General features: G+C 50.9%; 2 protein-coding genes across 11 annotated transcripts in view; one reads left to right on the top strand and one right to left on the bottom strand.

The window, feature by feature from the left end:
* The window catches only part of Strn-Mlck (Stretchin-Mlck), a 42,566-nt gene that overhangs the window by 23,806 nt on the left and 942 nt on the right, over positions 1-17,818 (top strand). For 2 of the 10 annotated variants that reach the window (NM_001274090.1, NM_001274089.1), the window contains exons 8-26: positions 2,866-3,576; positions 3,637-4,380; positions 4,505-5,212; positions 5,276-5,448; positions 5,817-5,904; positions 6,376-7,699; positions 7,752-7,884; positions 8,886-9,054; positions 10,815-10,860; positions 10,920-11,791; positions 11,856-12,267; positions 12,473-12,857; positions 14,227-14,535; positions 15,228-15,502; positions 15,569-16,087; positions 16,148-16,489; positions 16,551-16,652; positions 16,708-16,885; positions 16,983-17,688. In NM_001274090.1, the coding sequence (NP_001261019.1) occupies positions 2,866-3,576; positions 3,637-4,380; positions 4,505-5,212; positions 5,276-5,448; positions 5,817-5,904; positions 6,376-7,699; positions 7,752-7,884; positions 8,886-9,054; positions 10,815-10,860; positions 10,920-11,791; positions 11,856-12,267; positions 12,473-12,857; positions 14,227-14,535; positions 15,228-15,502; positions 15,569-16,087; positions 16,148-16,489; positions 16,551-16,652; positions 16,708-16,885; positions 16,983-17,688 (8,196 nt within the window). The other 8 variants (NM_166129.3, NM_001202026.2, NM_079030.4 and 5 more) reach the window with 7 other exon arrangements.
* Positions 9,057-10,653, bottom strand: CG8366 (uncharacterized protein). Its single transcript, NM_137224.3, has 3 exons — positions 10,439-10,653; positions 10,177-10,370; positions 9,057-10,119 (listed from the first exon to the last, which is right to left on the bottom strand). Exons 1-3 carry the CDS (start codon positions 10,573-10,575, stop codon positions 9,083-9,085), a joined length of 1,368 nt encoding a protein of 455 aa, NP_611068.3. The 5' UTR covers positions 10,576-10,653; the 3' UTR covers positions 9,057-9,082.

The raw sequence follows: 17,818 nt of genomic DNA, 5'->3' as shown, positions 1-17,818 counted from the left end.
TCGCTTACACGATCCTCAAAAAGACCCATGTACTTCTGTGTGTCCGACGTTCGGTGTTTTGTTGCAATTGAGGTCGATCGCGTACGAAAATAGCCAAATTGATTGATTGACTTTGTTCTCAGATGTGTATCATGCCTCGCAGAACGATCTGATTCTCGATACGAAGGTTCGCGGCAACCCCCGCCCTGAAATCTCGTGGACCAAGGACCAGATACCCGTGGTGCTCGACGATCGTGTGGTTCAGATCGAGCATTTGGACGGCATTTGCGAGCTGATCATCAACAAGCCGACGATCAATGACAACGGAATCTATGTCTGCACCGCCAAGAACAAACTGGGCAGTCAGTCGACCACCCACACGGTTGTCGTCGACACCACCCACACTTCGCGCAGATCGAGCATCCTGTCTGCCATTGCTATGCAGGAAGGAGGAGGAGGCGGAGAGTCAGCCGATGCCAAGGCCAAGGGCAAGAAGAAGAAGAAGGAGGATGAGCCCGAAGGTGGCGATGGTGGCTACGAGCGACGCAGCCGAATGCCGGATCCTTCGCCCAAACAGATGTTGTACTTCACGGTCAACCTGTCCAATCGCTACGTGGCCGAGGGATCCAAGGTCAAGTTGCAGGCTGTGATCGGTGGACCCCAGCCGATGATCAAGTGGCTCAAGGACGACCAGAATGTAACGTATGGACCCAACATTCGCAACATGAACCGCGACAGCTTGGCGGTGCTGGAGTTCACCAATGCCAAGGTGGAGGACTCTGGAACCTACTCCATTGTTGCCCAGAATGAGTCGTGCAAGATCACCACCTCTGCCATGCTGCATGTGTACGAGACCAAGGTCAATACGGATGTGCAACCCGTCTTTATACGCTCTCTGAAAGGTAAGATATTGGGTATCGGATGAGTGTTCGTAATCGATCGAATCATCTATAATTAGCAGTGTGTATAATTGTGCAGTGCCATTGACTGCATTCGTTATGCAATGCTATTTTGGCAACGTTTTTATGTAACCAGTCTCGGTGTTTCTCTCTCTCAGAGACCTATCACCTGAACACCAACGAACTGATCCTGGAGACAGCTGTCCGGGGTCAACCTACACCGGCGGTTCAGTGGTTTAAGGACAGCATTGAAATCCAGAGCGGCGGTCGCTTTCAGATCATCGAGCACCAGGACGGCACCTGTGAGCTCATCATCGATCGACCGGACAACAAGGACTCCGGCAAGTATGTTGTCAAGGCGGAAAGTCGCGCCGGCAAGATGGAGATCTCGCACTATGTGCTCTTTGAGGGTCAATCCCATCACATTGCCGAAAATATCCATGGTGTGTTCCATGCGGACAAGAGCCTGTTGCGTCCGAAGGAGGTGGAGAAGCCGGTGGAAAAGAAGCCGGCTCCTGCTGCCGAACCGGAATCCGAGGCTGAGGACGGCAAGGCGAAGAGGCGTGCCAAGAAGGAGGAGGACGATGGAGCCTCTTCGGCCTATGCCACCGACTACGCCTCCGATACCGCCAGCTTGTCAAGCAAGCGTCGCGAGAAGAACATCGCTATCCACTTCAGCACCTCGATGAGAGATCGCGTGGTGGCCGAGGGATCCAAGGTTAAGATTTCATGCTTCCTGGAGGCCAAAGAGCCGCAGGTCAAGTGGTTCAAGGACGGCGAGCAGATCCAAAACTCACCCAAGATCAGGGGTAGGTACAGTGAGGGTCTGTGTCTGTTGGAGGTCATGAGCGCCACAGCGGAGGACAACGGCGAGTACAAATGCTGGGGTCGCGACGAGACTGGAGAAGCATCCACCTCGTGCCGACTGGAGGTTTACGAGAATCCCGGCACTGGTGATGTTCCACCAACCTTTACGCGCAACATCAAGGACACGATGCACGGCAAGATCAACGAGCTCCAGCTGGACGTCCATGTGCGCGGTCTGCCCACGCCCGCCGTTACGTGGGTGAAGGATGGCGTCAAGATTGAGAACAGCGACAAGTACCAGCAGGTTGACCACGATGACGGCACCTGTGAGCTGTTCATCAGTCGCCCGAAGGCTTCGGATAGCGGCAAGTACGTTTGCCAGGCGGAGAATCGCGAGGGCAAGACCGAGATTGTCCACATGATTACAGTGGAGCCACGTGTTAGGGCACCTCGCATCTCGCCGCCCAGGGAGGGCAGACCTCCACGTCCGAGCGGCGATGAGGAACCAGCCGCTGCCGGAGAGGAAGGTGCCGAAGGCGCAGCTGATGGTGAGGGTGGCGAGAAGCGCCGCAGGAAGCCCAAACCGGATGAGGAGGAGCAAACCAGCTCCAGACGCGAGGTACCACCACCTCCGGATCTAAGAAAGCGTTTGTACTTCCGCAACTTCCTGTCCAACCGAACCGTGAAATCGGGCAGCAACGTCAAGTGGATGGTGAACATCGATGGACCGGAGCCAACTGCCAAATGGTTCTTTGGTGACCAACCGATCGCCTTCGGACCGAGGAGCAAGATGTCCATGCAGGACGGCATCGCCTGGTTGAACCTCGTGGGCGTCACAGAAGAGGATGCCGGAGAATACACTCTACGGGTCAGGGGTAGCGAAAACGAAATCGTGAGCACTTGCAATTTGTTTGTGTACAGCACAGGCAAACCGGAGGTGATTCCGCCCACATTTGTAGTGGGCATCAAAGGTAGGATTCTCAATGTGCTGGCGGGAACTGTCTAACTGAGTGCGTACAGGTGAATGTCCTTGTATCTATGAGCTAAGTGTATCCGTATTCGTAGTCCTAAGATTACTTTAAGAGAACTAACCGCCTTTTAAGCCAACTTCCTAAACCTCTTATAGTGCCTTGTCTTATGTGTCTTGGGTTGTGTCTCTCTGTCTCTGTCCATGTTCCAGATGCATATCATTCCCAGGGTAACCAGCTCACATTGGAGTGCAAGGTATCTGGCAGTCCAAAGCCACATATTTACTGGCAGAGGGATAATACCCTACTGCCCATCGAGGGCACCAAGTACCAGTATGAGGAGCAAAGCGACGGAATAAAACTCCTAACCATTAACAACTTTGGCAGCAATGATTCCGGCTTGTACACTTGCTATGCCGAGAGTGAAAATGGCCAAATGAAGATCAGCAAATTTGTTCAAGCCTCTGATTATGTTAGAGAGAGAATTGCCGATAAGAAACCGATTGACAAGGTCATCCAGGAGATCAAACGGGATGAATCCTCCAGTGCCGCGGCGAACGATACTGCAGCTGCCAAGGCGAAGGCTCGGGAGGCAAAGTTGCGACTAAATCTGGAGACCAGCCTGAAGACCATGACCATCGGAAGTGGTAACAAGGCTCAGCTCATCTGCTATGTGACTGGCATCATCGAGGATGTTCACTGGCTGAGGAACGACGAGCGGGTGACGAAGGATGCCCGCCACAAGATCTACAACATAAACGGAGCCATTAGCCTGGAAATCTACGATGCCCGGGTGGAGGACAGTGGCCACTACAGATGCGTGGTGAAGAACAGCCGGCAGACGGTGGAAAGTGCTGGCCAGCTAAGTGTGCTGGATCAGTCCACGGGAAAGTTGCCGGAAAGCTTCTCCAGTGGTATTATAGGTAATTACTAAAGCATCCTTAACCATACATCATCTAACCTTTTTATTTGGTTCCTTTTAGAATCCTACGATGACCAGCGTAATGAGATCGTGCTTAGTTGCCAGGTGATTGGACGCCCGAGTGTCAGCTGGATGCGTGATGACCACTCCATTTGCAACAACCGGTACAGAACAATAGAAGAACCAGGTGGTGTAAGAAAGCTGGTAATACGCAATCCCATATCCTCCGATTGTGGAATCTTCGCCTGCTATGCAGAGCACGAGGATCGGATTGACTCCACTAGCATCACCATCAAGGCGGCCGATCTTAAGCGCCTGATTAACGTCAGTCAGGAGGAGATTCCAAGCATTGGTGATCATGAGAGCACGCCTTGGTCACGTAGCCAGTCGCATTTGAGTTCCGGTAGCCAGGTTAACGGCAATGGAGAACTTCATCGAGCCGGTGATCGTGTCCTACGCAACGTGGGCAAGGGAAAGCCACTCTTCCACACTCTATTGCACGATCGCACTGTTTCGGAGGGAGCCAATCTCCGGCTGGTCTGTTCCGTATCCGGAGACGAGAATACCCACATCGAGTGGTTGAAGAATCACAAACCTTTGCCCAGGAGCGACAATCGCTATCAGACAGTGTATCTGAATGGAGAAGCCTCATTGGAGATCTTCGCCGCGGTGGCCGATGATAGTGGCAACTATACCTGCTGTGCCACCAACGATTTTGGAGAGAGTTTAACTCATGCCCAGCTGCGGGTATATAAAAACTTCAAGGAAGCCCCATTGCCAAGTACTTTTACGCAGCCAATTCGAGGTATTACCCGTCTAGAAGAAGCTACGGATTCCATCTTCGCTTGCACATCCTTAATGTTTTCTAACTTCTGTTGGCCCCAATTTAAATTGAAAGAAACCTACTTACTAATCCTTACCCTTTGCAGACACATATTCTCTCAACGAGAATGAGTTGGTTCTGGATTGTCGCGTACGTGGCCAGCCGCGTCCCGAAATCCAATGGATCAAGGGCACGGAACCCATTGAGGCCAGCGAGAAGTTCAAGCCGAGCGATCAGGCCGATGGCTATGCCAAGCTGGTCATCGTGAATCCCACAGAGAAGGATTCGGGCATCTATTGGTGCGTGGCCCGCAACGAGGGTGCGGAGAACAAGATCTCCCATCAGGTGGACTTCAAGGGACGCCAGCACTACTCGCTGGAGAAGACGCACGGATTCTTCCATCGCGATCCCAACAAGCCGCACTTCCTGCTGCCGTTGGGCAATCAGACGGTCTGCAACGGTGGCACCGTGGCCATTTCCGCCGAATTCATGGAGACCAGCACACCCATCGAGGTCAAGTGGCTTCGCGATCGCAGGGTGGTGGATGGACCCAATGTCAAGGCCCTGGCCGATCGCGGTGTCTACACGCTGACCATCATGAATGCCGGTCCCGAGGTGGAAGGCACCTATACTTGCCGCGCCTCCAATGCCTTTGGTCGCATCGAATCCAATGTCAACGTCGATGTGGCCGTCGGAGCTGAGAAGGATGAGCGTCCTCCGCTGTTCCTCTCGCGACCGGATACCGAAATGAAGATCGCCGTCGGTGATCCCTTCTCGCTGTCCTTCCGCATTGCCGGCGATCCGAAACCAAAGCGTAAGCCGGATATACCAACGATGGTGTGTAGGTAACTTCTGATGTACGATTCTTGTTTTGCAGTGACCTTCATGAAGGGCACGAAGGACATTACCCAATCGGATCGGGTCAGCAAAGAGGTGTCCGATGACTACACAAGATTCTCAGTGCAGCAAGCCCAGATCTCCGATTCTGGCACCTACTTCGTGGTAGCCCGCAACAACTTTGGCACCGACAGGATATTCGTCACTGTGACGGTAGGCTGCGTGTCTATATATGTGTCCTTATGCGATCTATACACTATATGATATATGCTATATGCTATATATACCAGTTGATCTGTTGCTCGTGGCTGTCCCTCTATCGCTTTCGCTCACTAACCACTGCAATTCGTTCTCTCTTCTCTGCTTCTCTAATTCCAGATTAAAATACCCAAAAAGAAAGAAGAATAAAGCTTATTAATACAATACAATTTATTTTGCAAATTTCGAACGCCTCCCTCTTCAAGCAAGCACCAAATACAAATTACAATTATATCATACTTAGCCCACCTCAGTCTTCTTTCCTGACCCTATGTGTTCACTCCAACCAATACAATATATCGTTCTGACTACAAAACTTATAGGTAAATCCGCGCGCTCGATCCGCGACGCCAACGCAACCACGATGGGGTCTTCCCCTGGACAGCTATAGCGACACCTCGTACTTCAGAGGTAAGGATTGTGTATTCCATTTGGGTTATAAGATAACCCGTATCATGTGTAGACTCCTTCAATGTCCGTTGTGTTCCGTGTTGTCCGTCGTAGTGTCCGTATGTGTCACTTAAAACCAAGCCCAATCCTCATTTGCAATCATCATTTGCAGATCGGTTCAATCGCCCCAACAAACCACAAGCTACAAAAGAAATTTCCTGTGAGATCGTAGATACCCAACAGATACCCATGAACTATTCCTGTATTTATCTTTTGTTAGTATTTCTGAACGATTGACTTAATTACTTTTATTATAAATAATGTATTATATAAAGCACAGCAATCCAGCTTATACATTTACGTAGTGGAAACAAGAAAATAAAAAATATTTCTCCGGGGCGTAAAGAGTTTTACTTGAGGTCACCTAACTATCCACGCCCAATCCCATTTGAGCCTCATTCATTTATCAGTTTTCTCTCATCCATCCCTCAGATCCACCGGGTTGCATATCCACCGAGCCACTGGTCGTGGATTCCGGACCCACTCACATCTCGTTGTCGTGGGGCAAGCCGGTTAGTGCCAACTCTGCTCCGGTTATGGCCTACAAGGTTGAGGCCTGGGTGGTGGGTCACGAGGGCGGAGCCTACTGGCGGGAGTTGGGTCTAACGCCCATCAACTCCTTCGACGCCTTCAACCTGAAGCCCAACGTTGAGTACCACTTCCGAGTGACGCCCAAGAACCGATATGGCTGGGGACCCACCGTCCAGACCAGCAGTCCACTCCAAGTGGGCGGTGTCGAGTGCCTGCCGGAATTTGTCAAGATTCTGCCGGGACAGGCCAAGGCACTGTTGGGCTCCTCCTTCACGCTGCAGTGCAACATGCGTGGAGCGCCAAGGCCCCAGGTCACCTGGTTCAAGGATGGCATTCAGTTGAGCAGCAGTTCGGAACGCGTCAAGATCCGGCAGATCGGTTCGACCTGCGCCCTCACCATTGCCACCGTCAGCGAACTGGACTCGGGTCGTTACACCTGCGAGGCGACCAACTCGAAGGGCAGGGTTTCCACATTTGCCCGCCTCCAAGTCGTCTCTGATTCGAGAATCTATGAGGCAGATTCACGTTTGAAGGAGATCGCCCATGGTCGCAATGTAGCCGATGTCGGTGACTCGCTACCTATCTTCACCATGCGCCTAAGGGATCGACGCGTCCAGGTGACCTACCCGGTACGACTCACCTGCCAGATCGTAGGCTATCCCGTGCCAGAGATCCTGTGGTACAAGGACGATGAGCTCATCCACACTGATAGAAAGCATCTGATTAGCGCCGAGGGACAGTTCTTTACGCTGGAAATCGCTGCAACCACGCTGGACGACAGCGGAACGTACACCTGCCTGGCGAGGAACGAGCTGGGTTCCGTATCCTGCCACTGCACCCTGGTGGTGGACAAGGGCATTCGAGCGTACATCTCACCCGATTTCTATGTGCCCCTGGATCCCTTCTACATATTCCGCGAGGGTTCCGAAATCCGTCTGTCCACAAAGGTCGAAGCCTATCCATCCGTAGGTGTCACCTGGCATCGCAACGGAATGCGCCTGCGACCCAGCCGTCGTCTGACCGCCACCTTGGACTCCAATGGTTATGTGGAGCTCATCATTGCCGAGGCCACTGTGCGCGATGCAGGAATCTATGTGTGCGTTGCATCCAATGTCGTGGGTAAAGTGGAGACCATCTGCCGCGTGGCCGTTGAGGAGGCGGAGAACAAGGCGGTGGCACCGCAGCGATCCCTGGAAATTCCCAGCATTAAGACTGATGATCTGCCGTAAGTATTGCATTCGGCATTGCAGTTAGGATGATTAATTTTCCCCCTCTAGTTATTCCAAGGAGCCCCTGTTTGTGGTCAAGCCACGATCCAGCGAGGCCTACGAGGGTGACAACGTCATCATATTCTGCGAGGTGGTCGGCGATCCAAAGCCCGAAGTCGTTTGGCTGCGCGATTTTCTAAATGTGAGTATTTGGTGACGTATGGCGAGACCAGCTTGTTGCACATGCGCAGCTCGATGTTAGTCAGTTGCATTCGCGGCGTCAGCAAATGTGGGTCGTTCCATCCACTACCTTCTCTAGATTGCAAACCCGTTGCATTATCAGCGTCTCAAGTTTAGGTGAACTAGCAACGTGGGCCCTACCGGCATCAGGAAGTTCGAATTTAACTTCCGCTCGAATTAACTATAAATAGGTAACTCCCAGTGGGCCAGACACTTTAGTATAACGTTTTTTTTTTTTCGAGGTGCTACAGTTGCTCGCGCGGATAAAATTCGTTTTTGATTGATCCGCGAGCGCGAACAAAGTGTCCAAACAAGCGGAGCATCGCATCCCTCTCAGAGGTAACCAGGCAAACAGAAACCGATCCGTCAGCAAAGTGGCTACAAAAGCACGTGAAGAATAGAGTGAATAGGGTGCTGCCCCAACTGGCTCGGATTACGGACAAGTGCGTCATACTGAAATGGTGCAACGGCGTTATACAAGACCACTGGCCACTCAGACAGATCTTACAAATCCGATTCGCTGTCAAACGCTAATTCAAGTTCAACCCATATCAAATAACAGGCTTGTTCGCACAACAAACAATTACGCGAGCCAAAAAGGAAAAAAATACACAAAAAAATATTATTAGCCACTGTCGCGCACGAAGTCGACCAAGGAAGCGAGCGAGCAGGCAGGCAGGCAGGCAGGAGGAGTAGGAGGTCAGGGTGGGCAACGTATACCCATTACCAGTTTTCCTATTCGACAGTCTCGAAACTGAATTTTGTGCTTATATGGCCATAAGCTTAACACAATAATAACAACGTCGGTCGAGTCAGCGTCAACGGCATCGACATTTGTATAAAGACAGTCGTGATTCATGATCTGCGACAGCCGCACAACAAGTCCTTATAGTCCAAGCACATCGCGACGTGACCTTGAGCAATTCGACCCACTGATCGCCGAACATTTTCTTTCGCCCGCAGCCGGAGTACTACAAGGACGCGCCACACTTCCGGCGAATTGGAGACGGACCCGAGTACAGGCTGGAGATACCCAGCGCCAAATTGGATTTCACCGGCACCTATTCCGTGATAGCCAGCAATTGCCATGGCGAGGCCAAGGCTGTAATATCGCTACAAATATTCGCCAAAGGTAAGCAGCACAGTGAATGTGTATGTATTTATTGACCTGGGCACTGGGGGTAGATATTCAATAGGCGGGGAAAGACAACGTCCCGCCAGAAGTCTTCAGCCATGCTCAGCAAACTGCTAACGAATTCCGGATCCGCTTGTACCCAAACGTAGTGTAGTGCTCCGTTGCTCTCGAACGTGGGACTTAGCACGCAGTAGAGCGCCTTTTTAACATTCGCCGCAAACATCTGGATTTGTATTTGGGCCATGTACTTGGGTGCAATAGATTCGCGTGCCTCGAGGTACTTCTCGAAGTCCTCGTCAGTCTTTGGTGATTTGATTTCGACAATGTGATCGTCCGTGATGCCATCAGGGGCGGCGCACAGGAAGGGGAAGTTCTCGTGCAGGATCAGACCGCATTCTAAGTAGTTCTTGTTCTCCAGCTTCTCAGTCTGTTTCAATATGAAGCGCTTGTGCTCCTTCTGCTGCACCCGATCCTCGTTATTCTTGTCACGTCCTCTGCAAAACATCATATTGAAGATTTGATCGTCATCATCAGAGGTTTTGCGGCTTATGATCATGTGCATCATGGAGCAACGGATGCGCATATACTGTACCTCCACCCACAATCGGGATTTGTATTTGCTTCGCGTTGCCTCGTACAGACTTTCGATAATACCCGTATGTGCCTGTGCCTCCATGTGTTGCACATAGCTGGACGGATCGACGACATTGTACTCATTTGCTCGGAGCAGCACATGGTGTACGAACATGGGCTCGAACTCATCGGTGGTCTCCACACATTGCCGGTAGAGCGCCGAGTCCCTGCCACAGTCGGCCAGTTCATTCAGAATGGTCACTAGGAAAGCCTCTCCCTCGCTGGCGCTAAGTTCTTTCGAGTTTAGTTCGCTTTCCATTCGCACATCATCCTTGGGAATTATATCACATATTCGAGTAGCAGTTGTGGGCTCCGGTTGCACCAGATTTTCCAACTCGTGGCCCCAAAACTCCACCACAGCCGAGGGATTTCGATCTGTGCTCTTGTTTAGCAGCCAGAAGGTGAAGGCCACGATGTGGGCACAAGTACCTGTAATGTACTAAAGATTAGGAACTAGACATTAGTGGCAAATGGAGTCATTCTCACATGCTGCAGTGCACAGGCTGCATTGACCGTCCATGATCATCTGAGCACTTTCGACGATCTTAAGCGATACATTGGCGTGAGTTACCGTGTTGGCGAAGTCGGTGGCAGAAAACACGAGTCCCTTGAGTTCGCACACGTCGCCATGTCTGCGCACCTGGACGTAATCCGTGAGGAGATCACATCTATTCGTTGGTCTGTTGGCAAAAATTCAATTTTTAATAGAATACACAGTAGGTATATGTGCGAACGGGATGGCACTCACATTTGTTTTGATTTCTCAGATGCGCCGGATAGACAAAAATTGTACACCATTCCGCTGTTCAAAGCGGGTATATTGTGTATGTCTGCTTTGCGGAAGCCGGGTTCCAGGTCCATGGGCACAATTATCATGCCCCTCATTTTGTTTTAACCAAAATTTGAGTACAAGAAGTAGAAAATTAGATGGTGTGCTAAAAATAAACATTGGGCCACAGCTGCTATCGATTATCGATATATTCGCACTCTTGCAAGAATCTGACAAAAATAGCCAAGACACTAATCACCACTGCTTGGCAAGCAGTTTAATGGGCGCCAATTTCGAAATGCAATATTTTTTTACTAAGTCAAAGTGCTAATGCATAATATCTTTTTTTCAATAGATATACTCAACAAAAGCCGCATGGATAAAGTGCACACGAGACATGGGTAAGTTCAAGCTTATTATCAAGATATGTTGTCATTAACAAGCTTTAACAATTAATCAGCAACATCGAGACCCTTCCCCGATTCGTTCGCAACTTGCGAAACCTCCGCTGTTGCGATGGGGATGCGATATCGCTGGAATGTCACGTTGAGGCCGATCCGGAGCCGTTCATCATCTGGGAAAAGGATGGGCATGTTATGCCCAGCGATCGGGACTACGTGATGTCTTTCGATGGAACCAAGGCAACGCTGAGCATACCGCGCGTATATCCAGAGGATGAGGGCGAGTACACGTGCGTGGCCAAGAACTCGGTGGGTCGCAGTCTCTCTTCCGCCTGCATTATAGTGGATGTGCCCGAGGAGAAGGAGAATATGCTCAGCCGCCAGCTAGCGCGTCCCAGTGGCCTGCTCTCCGCCCACTCCACGCCCCGTTCTACGCCGAGATCCACGCCCGCCAGAAGTTTCTCTCCCCTGCGCCTATCGTACCGCACCAGCAGCATCGATCTGTCCGGCGTGGCGGAACGCAGGCGTAGTGATGCCCGGAATGCCATCACGGCGCCAAAGTTTCTCGCCATTCCCTACAATCGCGTCGTCGAGGAGGGCGACAGTGTGCGCTTCCAGTGCGCCATCTCCGGACATCCCACACCGTGGGCGACATGGGACAAGGATGGCCTGATTGTGACACCCACGCCGCGCATTGCCGTCAAGGAAATCGATGACCTTCGCATCATAGAGATCGATGAGGTGACCTTCGACGATGCCGGCCTGTATCGCGTCACGCTGGAGAACGATTTCGGTCGTATTGAGGCCACCGCTCGCTTGGACGTCATCCGCAGCTCCCGCTACTCCAAGTCGCCTTCGGTGCGCAGCGTGCGTGCCTCCTCCTCCCGCCGTAATGCCCACTTGTACAGGCGCATCATGGGTCCATCCACAGGTGGGTGCTGCTCCTTGCCCAATTTACAGCTTAACTATTTCAATTGATACCATGCCACCCACAGCAATTGGCGGACGCATGGCTCTGGCAAGTGGCTATCGGGGTTCGTCGGTGCCCTCGGTGAGATTCTATCACAACGACGTGGAGCTCGAGGCCTCGGAACGAGTTCACATCCTGCTGCAGGACTCGATGGCCCTGCTCATAGTGGACAATGTGACGCGCGAGGATGAAGGCCAGTACACCTGCATCATAAGCGGCGACCACGATCCCCTCATCACTTCCACCACCGTCACCTTCCACGACTCGAATACGGAGATTCGCAGGCGTCGTGCTGTCATCACGGAACGACTGCCCGAGATTACTAAATCGCTGGAGGGCGAGGTGATCGATCTGTGCTGCTCCATCGAATGCGATGAACCCTACAGCTACGTTTGGTTGCGAAATGGCGAGATTCTGCCAGACAGCGATGAGTTCAAGTGAGTATAAATCTTTAGTTCATTGAAATATATTGAGTTGTAATAACTTGAATACATAATTAGTTATAAAAACATTGTTAAATTGCTCAGTTTTTTATAAGCACCCAATTTCCAGCGATTAGCTTGGATTGAATAATAAAAGCGAATGGTTTCCCTTTGTTTCGAACTATCCACATACTTATGGCACTTTCATTGCTCACTGCAGTTACATTGATCACGGCAATGGACGCCTCTGCCTGCGAATCAACGACGCCTTCGACATTGACTCCGGCATCTACAGCTGTCAGGTGTTTACCAGCGACATCAACGACTCCACCTCCGACTCCACCTTCGACTCCCATTCGATCTGCAGCTTAATCAACAGCGGATGCAGCGATTGCAGCAGCAGCGGTGAGCTGTGCGTCCTGGAGCGTGATCTTCGTGGCCAGGATGAAGAGTGTGTTCAGCTGCTGAAGACGCCACTTCCGGTGGTCTGCGCATCCGGCGATGAAGCTCTCTTCTACGCCCGTGTTTTCCCCTGCGATGCGGAAGCCGACTGGTATCTCAATGGCCAGCTTTTAGCCCAAGCGGATGACTCACTTAACATGACGGTGCGTATGCGTAATAAACGTAATAAATATCGGAACGCTGTGCTTTTTGGCCCAAAAAAACAAAACCGAAGACGAAAGCAAAAACAGTGCTCTTCATTTTCAACACTTGCCTTGCCGCAGGCTGCTTGTTCGCACTTTTGGCGGCGAAAACAATAATAATAATTGTGTATATATCTACATATGTATGTATGTTGTATATATTCATGTACATTTCGACCCGAATCTGCGAGAGAGTATGCTCATTTGCATAAGCCGCACATATGAGGAGCTGCCAAAAGATGCGAGCTGCATGCCAACGAAGTTGCTGCCCGGGATTCATTCGTTCATCGGCGCTCGAGCGGTGCACATCGCGTGCCATCGGTATCTCAGACCCAATCACCCACCCCACCCCCCTATCCAGATGATAGGGCAATCGAAGAGCCCGGCTCAAACCGAATCAGAATCCAAATCCCAATCGATCGGCACAAGGGCGTGACAAGATGTCACAGGTAGGCGATGGCGAGCCAAATGGATTGCAAGTATCAATATCGCTGGCGTTCGGTTTAAGCCCCCATAACTATTCCCATTCGCATTCGCATTCGATAAGGAACGCCGCGTCGTTTGTGCTCCAATGAAAATGAGAGCGGGCGTGAAAGTGTCATTGTCACATTGTTGTCCGCTCATGGAATTCCGCTCGTGGCGTAGTTTTTAGCTCCCATCCGTTCCCGCTTCTCGCTTAATTGGTGCGTGCCACGGAGAGGGTCGCTCAGTTCTATAGCAACCTCAGTCCGATCCGCGTCACGTCACCAGCAGCAGCAGCACCTTGCTCCGGAGTCGGTTCGCCCGGATTCGAATTCGGATTCGGATTCGGATCGCCCCCCTCTCCAGACACTTGTGCACACAGTATATAATTGTTTACCCATGCGAGCGAGGCGTACACCGCGAGAAAAGTAACCAGTAGTTTGTGAAAAAGTTAAAAGTTGTGGTTGGTTAATAAATCATCAGCTTAAAGTAGTTTCATGGAATATATTTGGAATAAAGTTTCAAATCCACAGCCTGATATACAATACCATATAATCCAAAGCATATTAATTTTATTATATTGCTTAATAAGCAAAAAATATAAATAATTTAGCTTTTCAAATCGATTTTAATATCATCTCTATAGAGAACCAAAACTTGATCAGAAGATTTCAATCAACAATGTTTATTTTCCAATAAAATTTCAATTAAAAAAGCTTTTGAGAATGTACAATAATTTGGTTCACTTAAAGAACAATAATTCTTTAATTGAAACGTAATGACAGAAATAAGTGGCAAGCTTTTGTCTCAGTGCATGTGCGATTTTCAGCTAATTTTCCACATATTTCCTCTCCCTTTTTTTTTCCAGTTGGAGTCTTATCCCGAGAACGGCATTCGGCTTCTGCGCATGCGTGACGTGACCGCATCGAGAAGCGGCGAGATCTGTCTGCAGGTGAAGCATCCCCAGGCGGAGTTCCGTCGAATTCCGACCACACGCACCTACACCAGCCTCCTGGTACTGCCCGCCATCCGTGGCAACAGCTCCAGTTCCTCGCTGGCGGCCAGAAGCTGCATTTTGACACGCCCCGAGGACTGCACCGCCTTGATCGGTGGACATGTTCGGCTGAGCGTTCGCTACGAGCCATTCCCGGGCACCAAAGTCATCTGGTACAAGGCGGTGAGTAGTGGGGCATACCCCCTATATATATAAATAGCCACACATCTCGATGTGGCGATATTCGGCTTAAGGTATAACTGGTCTGGTGGTGTTGTGCAATCTTGACCTAATTTGGATAAAACAGGCAGCAGGCAGCCCAGAGGATTACGGATACATATTCCATATACCACATTCTTTATCTGCCATAAGCCCACTCGGCGGCACCCTATCTCGATAGTAGCCCCCACTGTGTCGCTTTTGGGCATTTAGACCAGGTCTCTCTGTACTGCGACTTCTGCTCCACGGTGACTGTGTCACGATCAGTTTGCGGTGTTGTTCGCTTGGGTTTGCTGGGCCAGTTGGGTTGCTCGGGTGGTGCTTGTGTTGCTTCGATTGCCTAGACTGGCTACGTAATGGTTGCAAACCGCAAATGGTGGTCGAGTCGCACCAACGAAGGTTGACTGCGTCGATACACGCGAAACAAATCAGCACCAAATTGAGCTATACGTCATTCCATAACTTTATCTTAAAGAGACAGTCGAATTTATCTTGTTTTCACACCTCATGCTAGGTAAACAATAAGATATAATACCATTTGTACTTTTCCAAAAACTTTAAAAGTGTGGCAAGTATTGTGGAAACTTGGGCTGATATCTTTTTTCCAGTGCACCATCTATGTCTACTTCTCACACAAATCTCTCTTCGGTCCACAGTGTCATCCCATTGTGGAAAGCTCCAATGTGACGATCCGGACGACGAGCCAACAGTCGACGCTCTACATCACGGACATCTCGGCGGACGACAGCGGCAAGTATACGGTTGAGGTGATGAACGACTATGGCGTGGAGGCAGCCGCTGCCTCGGTGGCAGTGGAAGGTCCTCCGGAGCCACCAAGTGGCCAGCCCAGTGTATCGCTGGGTCCAGATCGCGTGGCAGTGGCCTGGTGTGGTCCACCCTACGACGGTGGCTGTATGATCACAGGTTTTATGTGAGTATCAACCGTTTACGGTATACTTCCACACAAATTGCTAATACAAGCCCCGCTTTCCTTCAGCATTGAGATGCAGACCATTGGCGATGAGAACTGCGATGAGGACAGCTGGCAGCAGGTTACCCGAGTGGTGGACAGCTTAGCGTACACCGTCAAAAACCTCCAGCCGGAGAGGCAGTACCGATTCAGAGTGCGTGCCGAGAATATCCATGGACGCAGTGCACCCGGCCAGGCCAGCGAACTGGTACAGATTACCAATACGCCACAGAGGAGCACATCATCGGATGCCAGCGATCGTTTCGGACAAGCGACAGTGAGCGTGCAGTCTGGTGGAGATTTCAAATCCCGCTTCGAGATCATCGAGGAGCTGGGCAAGGGACGATTTGGCATTGTCTACAAGGTGCAGGAACGCGGTCAGCCGGAGCAGCTGCTGGCCGCCAAGGTGATCAAGTGCATCAAGTCGCAGGATCGGCAGAAGGTGCTCGAGGAGATCTCCATCATGCGCGCACTGCAGCATCCCAAGCTCCTTCAGCTGGCTGCCTCCTTCGAAAGTCCCAGGGAGATTGTCATGGTGATGGAGTAGTGAGTATAACTACACATATCTTTAGAGAATCACCACTGACCAATTTTCGAATTCCCTAGCATCACTGGCGGAGAACTGTTCGAACGTGTGGTGGCTGACGACTTCACCTTGACCGAAATGGACTGCATCCTGTTCCTGCGACAGGTTTGCGATGGCGTGGCCTACATGCACGGCCAGAGTGTGGTGCATCTCGATCTGAAGCCGGAGAACATAATGTGCCATACGCGCACTAGCCACCAGATCAAGATCATTGACTTTGGTCTGGCCCAACGACTGGATACGAAAGCACCCGTTCGGGTTCTCTTTGGTACTCCCGAGTTTATACCACCAGAAATCATTAGCTACGAACCCATAGGTTTCCAGTCCGACATGTGGAGTGTGGGCGTCATTTGCTACGTGCTGTAAGTGGAGCATTTGGAGCATATTATCTCTATGGGATTAACTGTAACTTTATTTTTGTAGACTCTCGGGTCTGTCGCCTTTCATGGGCGATACCGATGTGGAAACCTTCTCGAATATAACTAGAGCGGATTACGATTACGATGACGAGGCCTTCGACTGCGTGTAAGTTGGTATATCTTTAGCCAAGATTCTTTAATCCTTAATACACTTCATTTAGTTCGCAAGAGGCCAAGGATTTCATCTCGCAGCTATTGGTCCACCGAAAGGAGGACCGCCTGACCGCCCAGCAATGCCTGGCGTCCAAGTGGCTGAGCCAACGACCAGACGATAGTCTCAGCAACAACAAGATCTGCACGGATAAGCTGAAGAAGTTCATCATTCGACGCAAGTGGCAGGTTAGTAAATGCTTCATGCTCGCTGCTCCCAAATATTTTAACCCTGCTCCTGCTGCTTCTGCTGCTCCTCCTGCTGCTCCTGCTTCCGCTAATCCAGAAAACCGGAAACGCCATCCGTGCTCTTGGTCGCATGGCCAATCTTTCGGTGTCGCGAAGGAACTCAGCCATTGCCATGGGAGTACTGAGCAGTCCAAGGCCATCGATATCGGGTCTGGGCATGCTGACCACCAGTGCCATTGGGAGTGGAACCAGCTCCCAGATGACATCGCTCCACGAAGAGGAGGACGACTTCAGCGGCGAGATGCCGCCAGTGGAGAAGCGCACCGTTCTCAAGCTGCGAGATAAATCCCAGTGCAGTGAACGCAGTGATTCAGGCTACAGTGAGTGTTCCAATTGTAGTGGAGCCCAGGAGACGCTGCTACTCTCGCTGGCCAAATCCAAACTGGAGGCTATAGCGAAGGCGAGCACCTTGCCCACGGTGGTGCACGATACGGAGCAACCCGTTAGCCTGGAGCTGCCCACCAAGGGCGAAGCCATCATGCGCTCCGACTTTACCAACACCATCAAGATGCGCAAGAAGTCACTGGAGGACAGTGCTGCACGGGAGAAACCCAGGTCCAAACCCCAGGTCAAGCCGCTCTTGTGTGAGTCCAAGCTGAAGGTGTCCCAGCTGAAGGACAGGTTCCAGGTGTCCCCTGCTCCTGCTTCTGCATCTGCATCCGCATCCGCTGCTAACAAACCTCCGCTTGCCTATGGGCCCTTCAAAATAGCCAAAGTGGCGAGTGTGGGACGCATCAGTAGAAGTAATCATTGCTTGTGACCCCAAACGGATCTTGAAGTCTTGCTAGGATTCTTTAAACTATAGTTAGAAACATCAAAATAATCTGAAAGTTACTTAAACATGGCGAAATTAATAGAAAGTAACCTAGCCTT

The sequence above is a fragment of the Drosophila melanogaster genome, chromosome 2R (genome assembly GCF_000001215.4).
Source record: "Drosophila melanogaster chromosome 2R".
Lineage (NCBI taxonomy): Eukaryota > Metazoa > Arthropoda > Insecta > Diptera > Drosophilidae > Drosophila > Drosophila melanogaster.
The sequence above is the reverse complement of the archived record's forward strand: the minus strand, read 5'-3'. Positions and strand labels throughout refer to the sequence as shown.

What these genes read in the sequence shown, in the direction of transcription:
- CG8366 (NM_137224.3), bottom strand. Translation starts at nt 10,575, where the DNA reads ATGAGGGGCATGATAATTGTGCCCATGGACCTGGAACCCGGCTTCCGC. An exon ending in TCTGAGAAATCAAAACAAAT is followed by an intron (nt 10,371 to 10,438) that starts GTGAGTGCCATC and finishes TTTTGCCAACAG; the next exon opens with ACCAACGAATAGATGTGATC. An exon ending in CAGCCTGTGCACTGCAGCAT is followed by an intron (nt 10,120 to 10,176) that starts GTGAGAATGACT and finishes AGTACATTACAG; the next exon opens with GTACTTGTGCCCACATCGTG.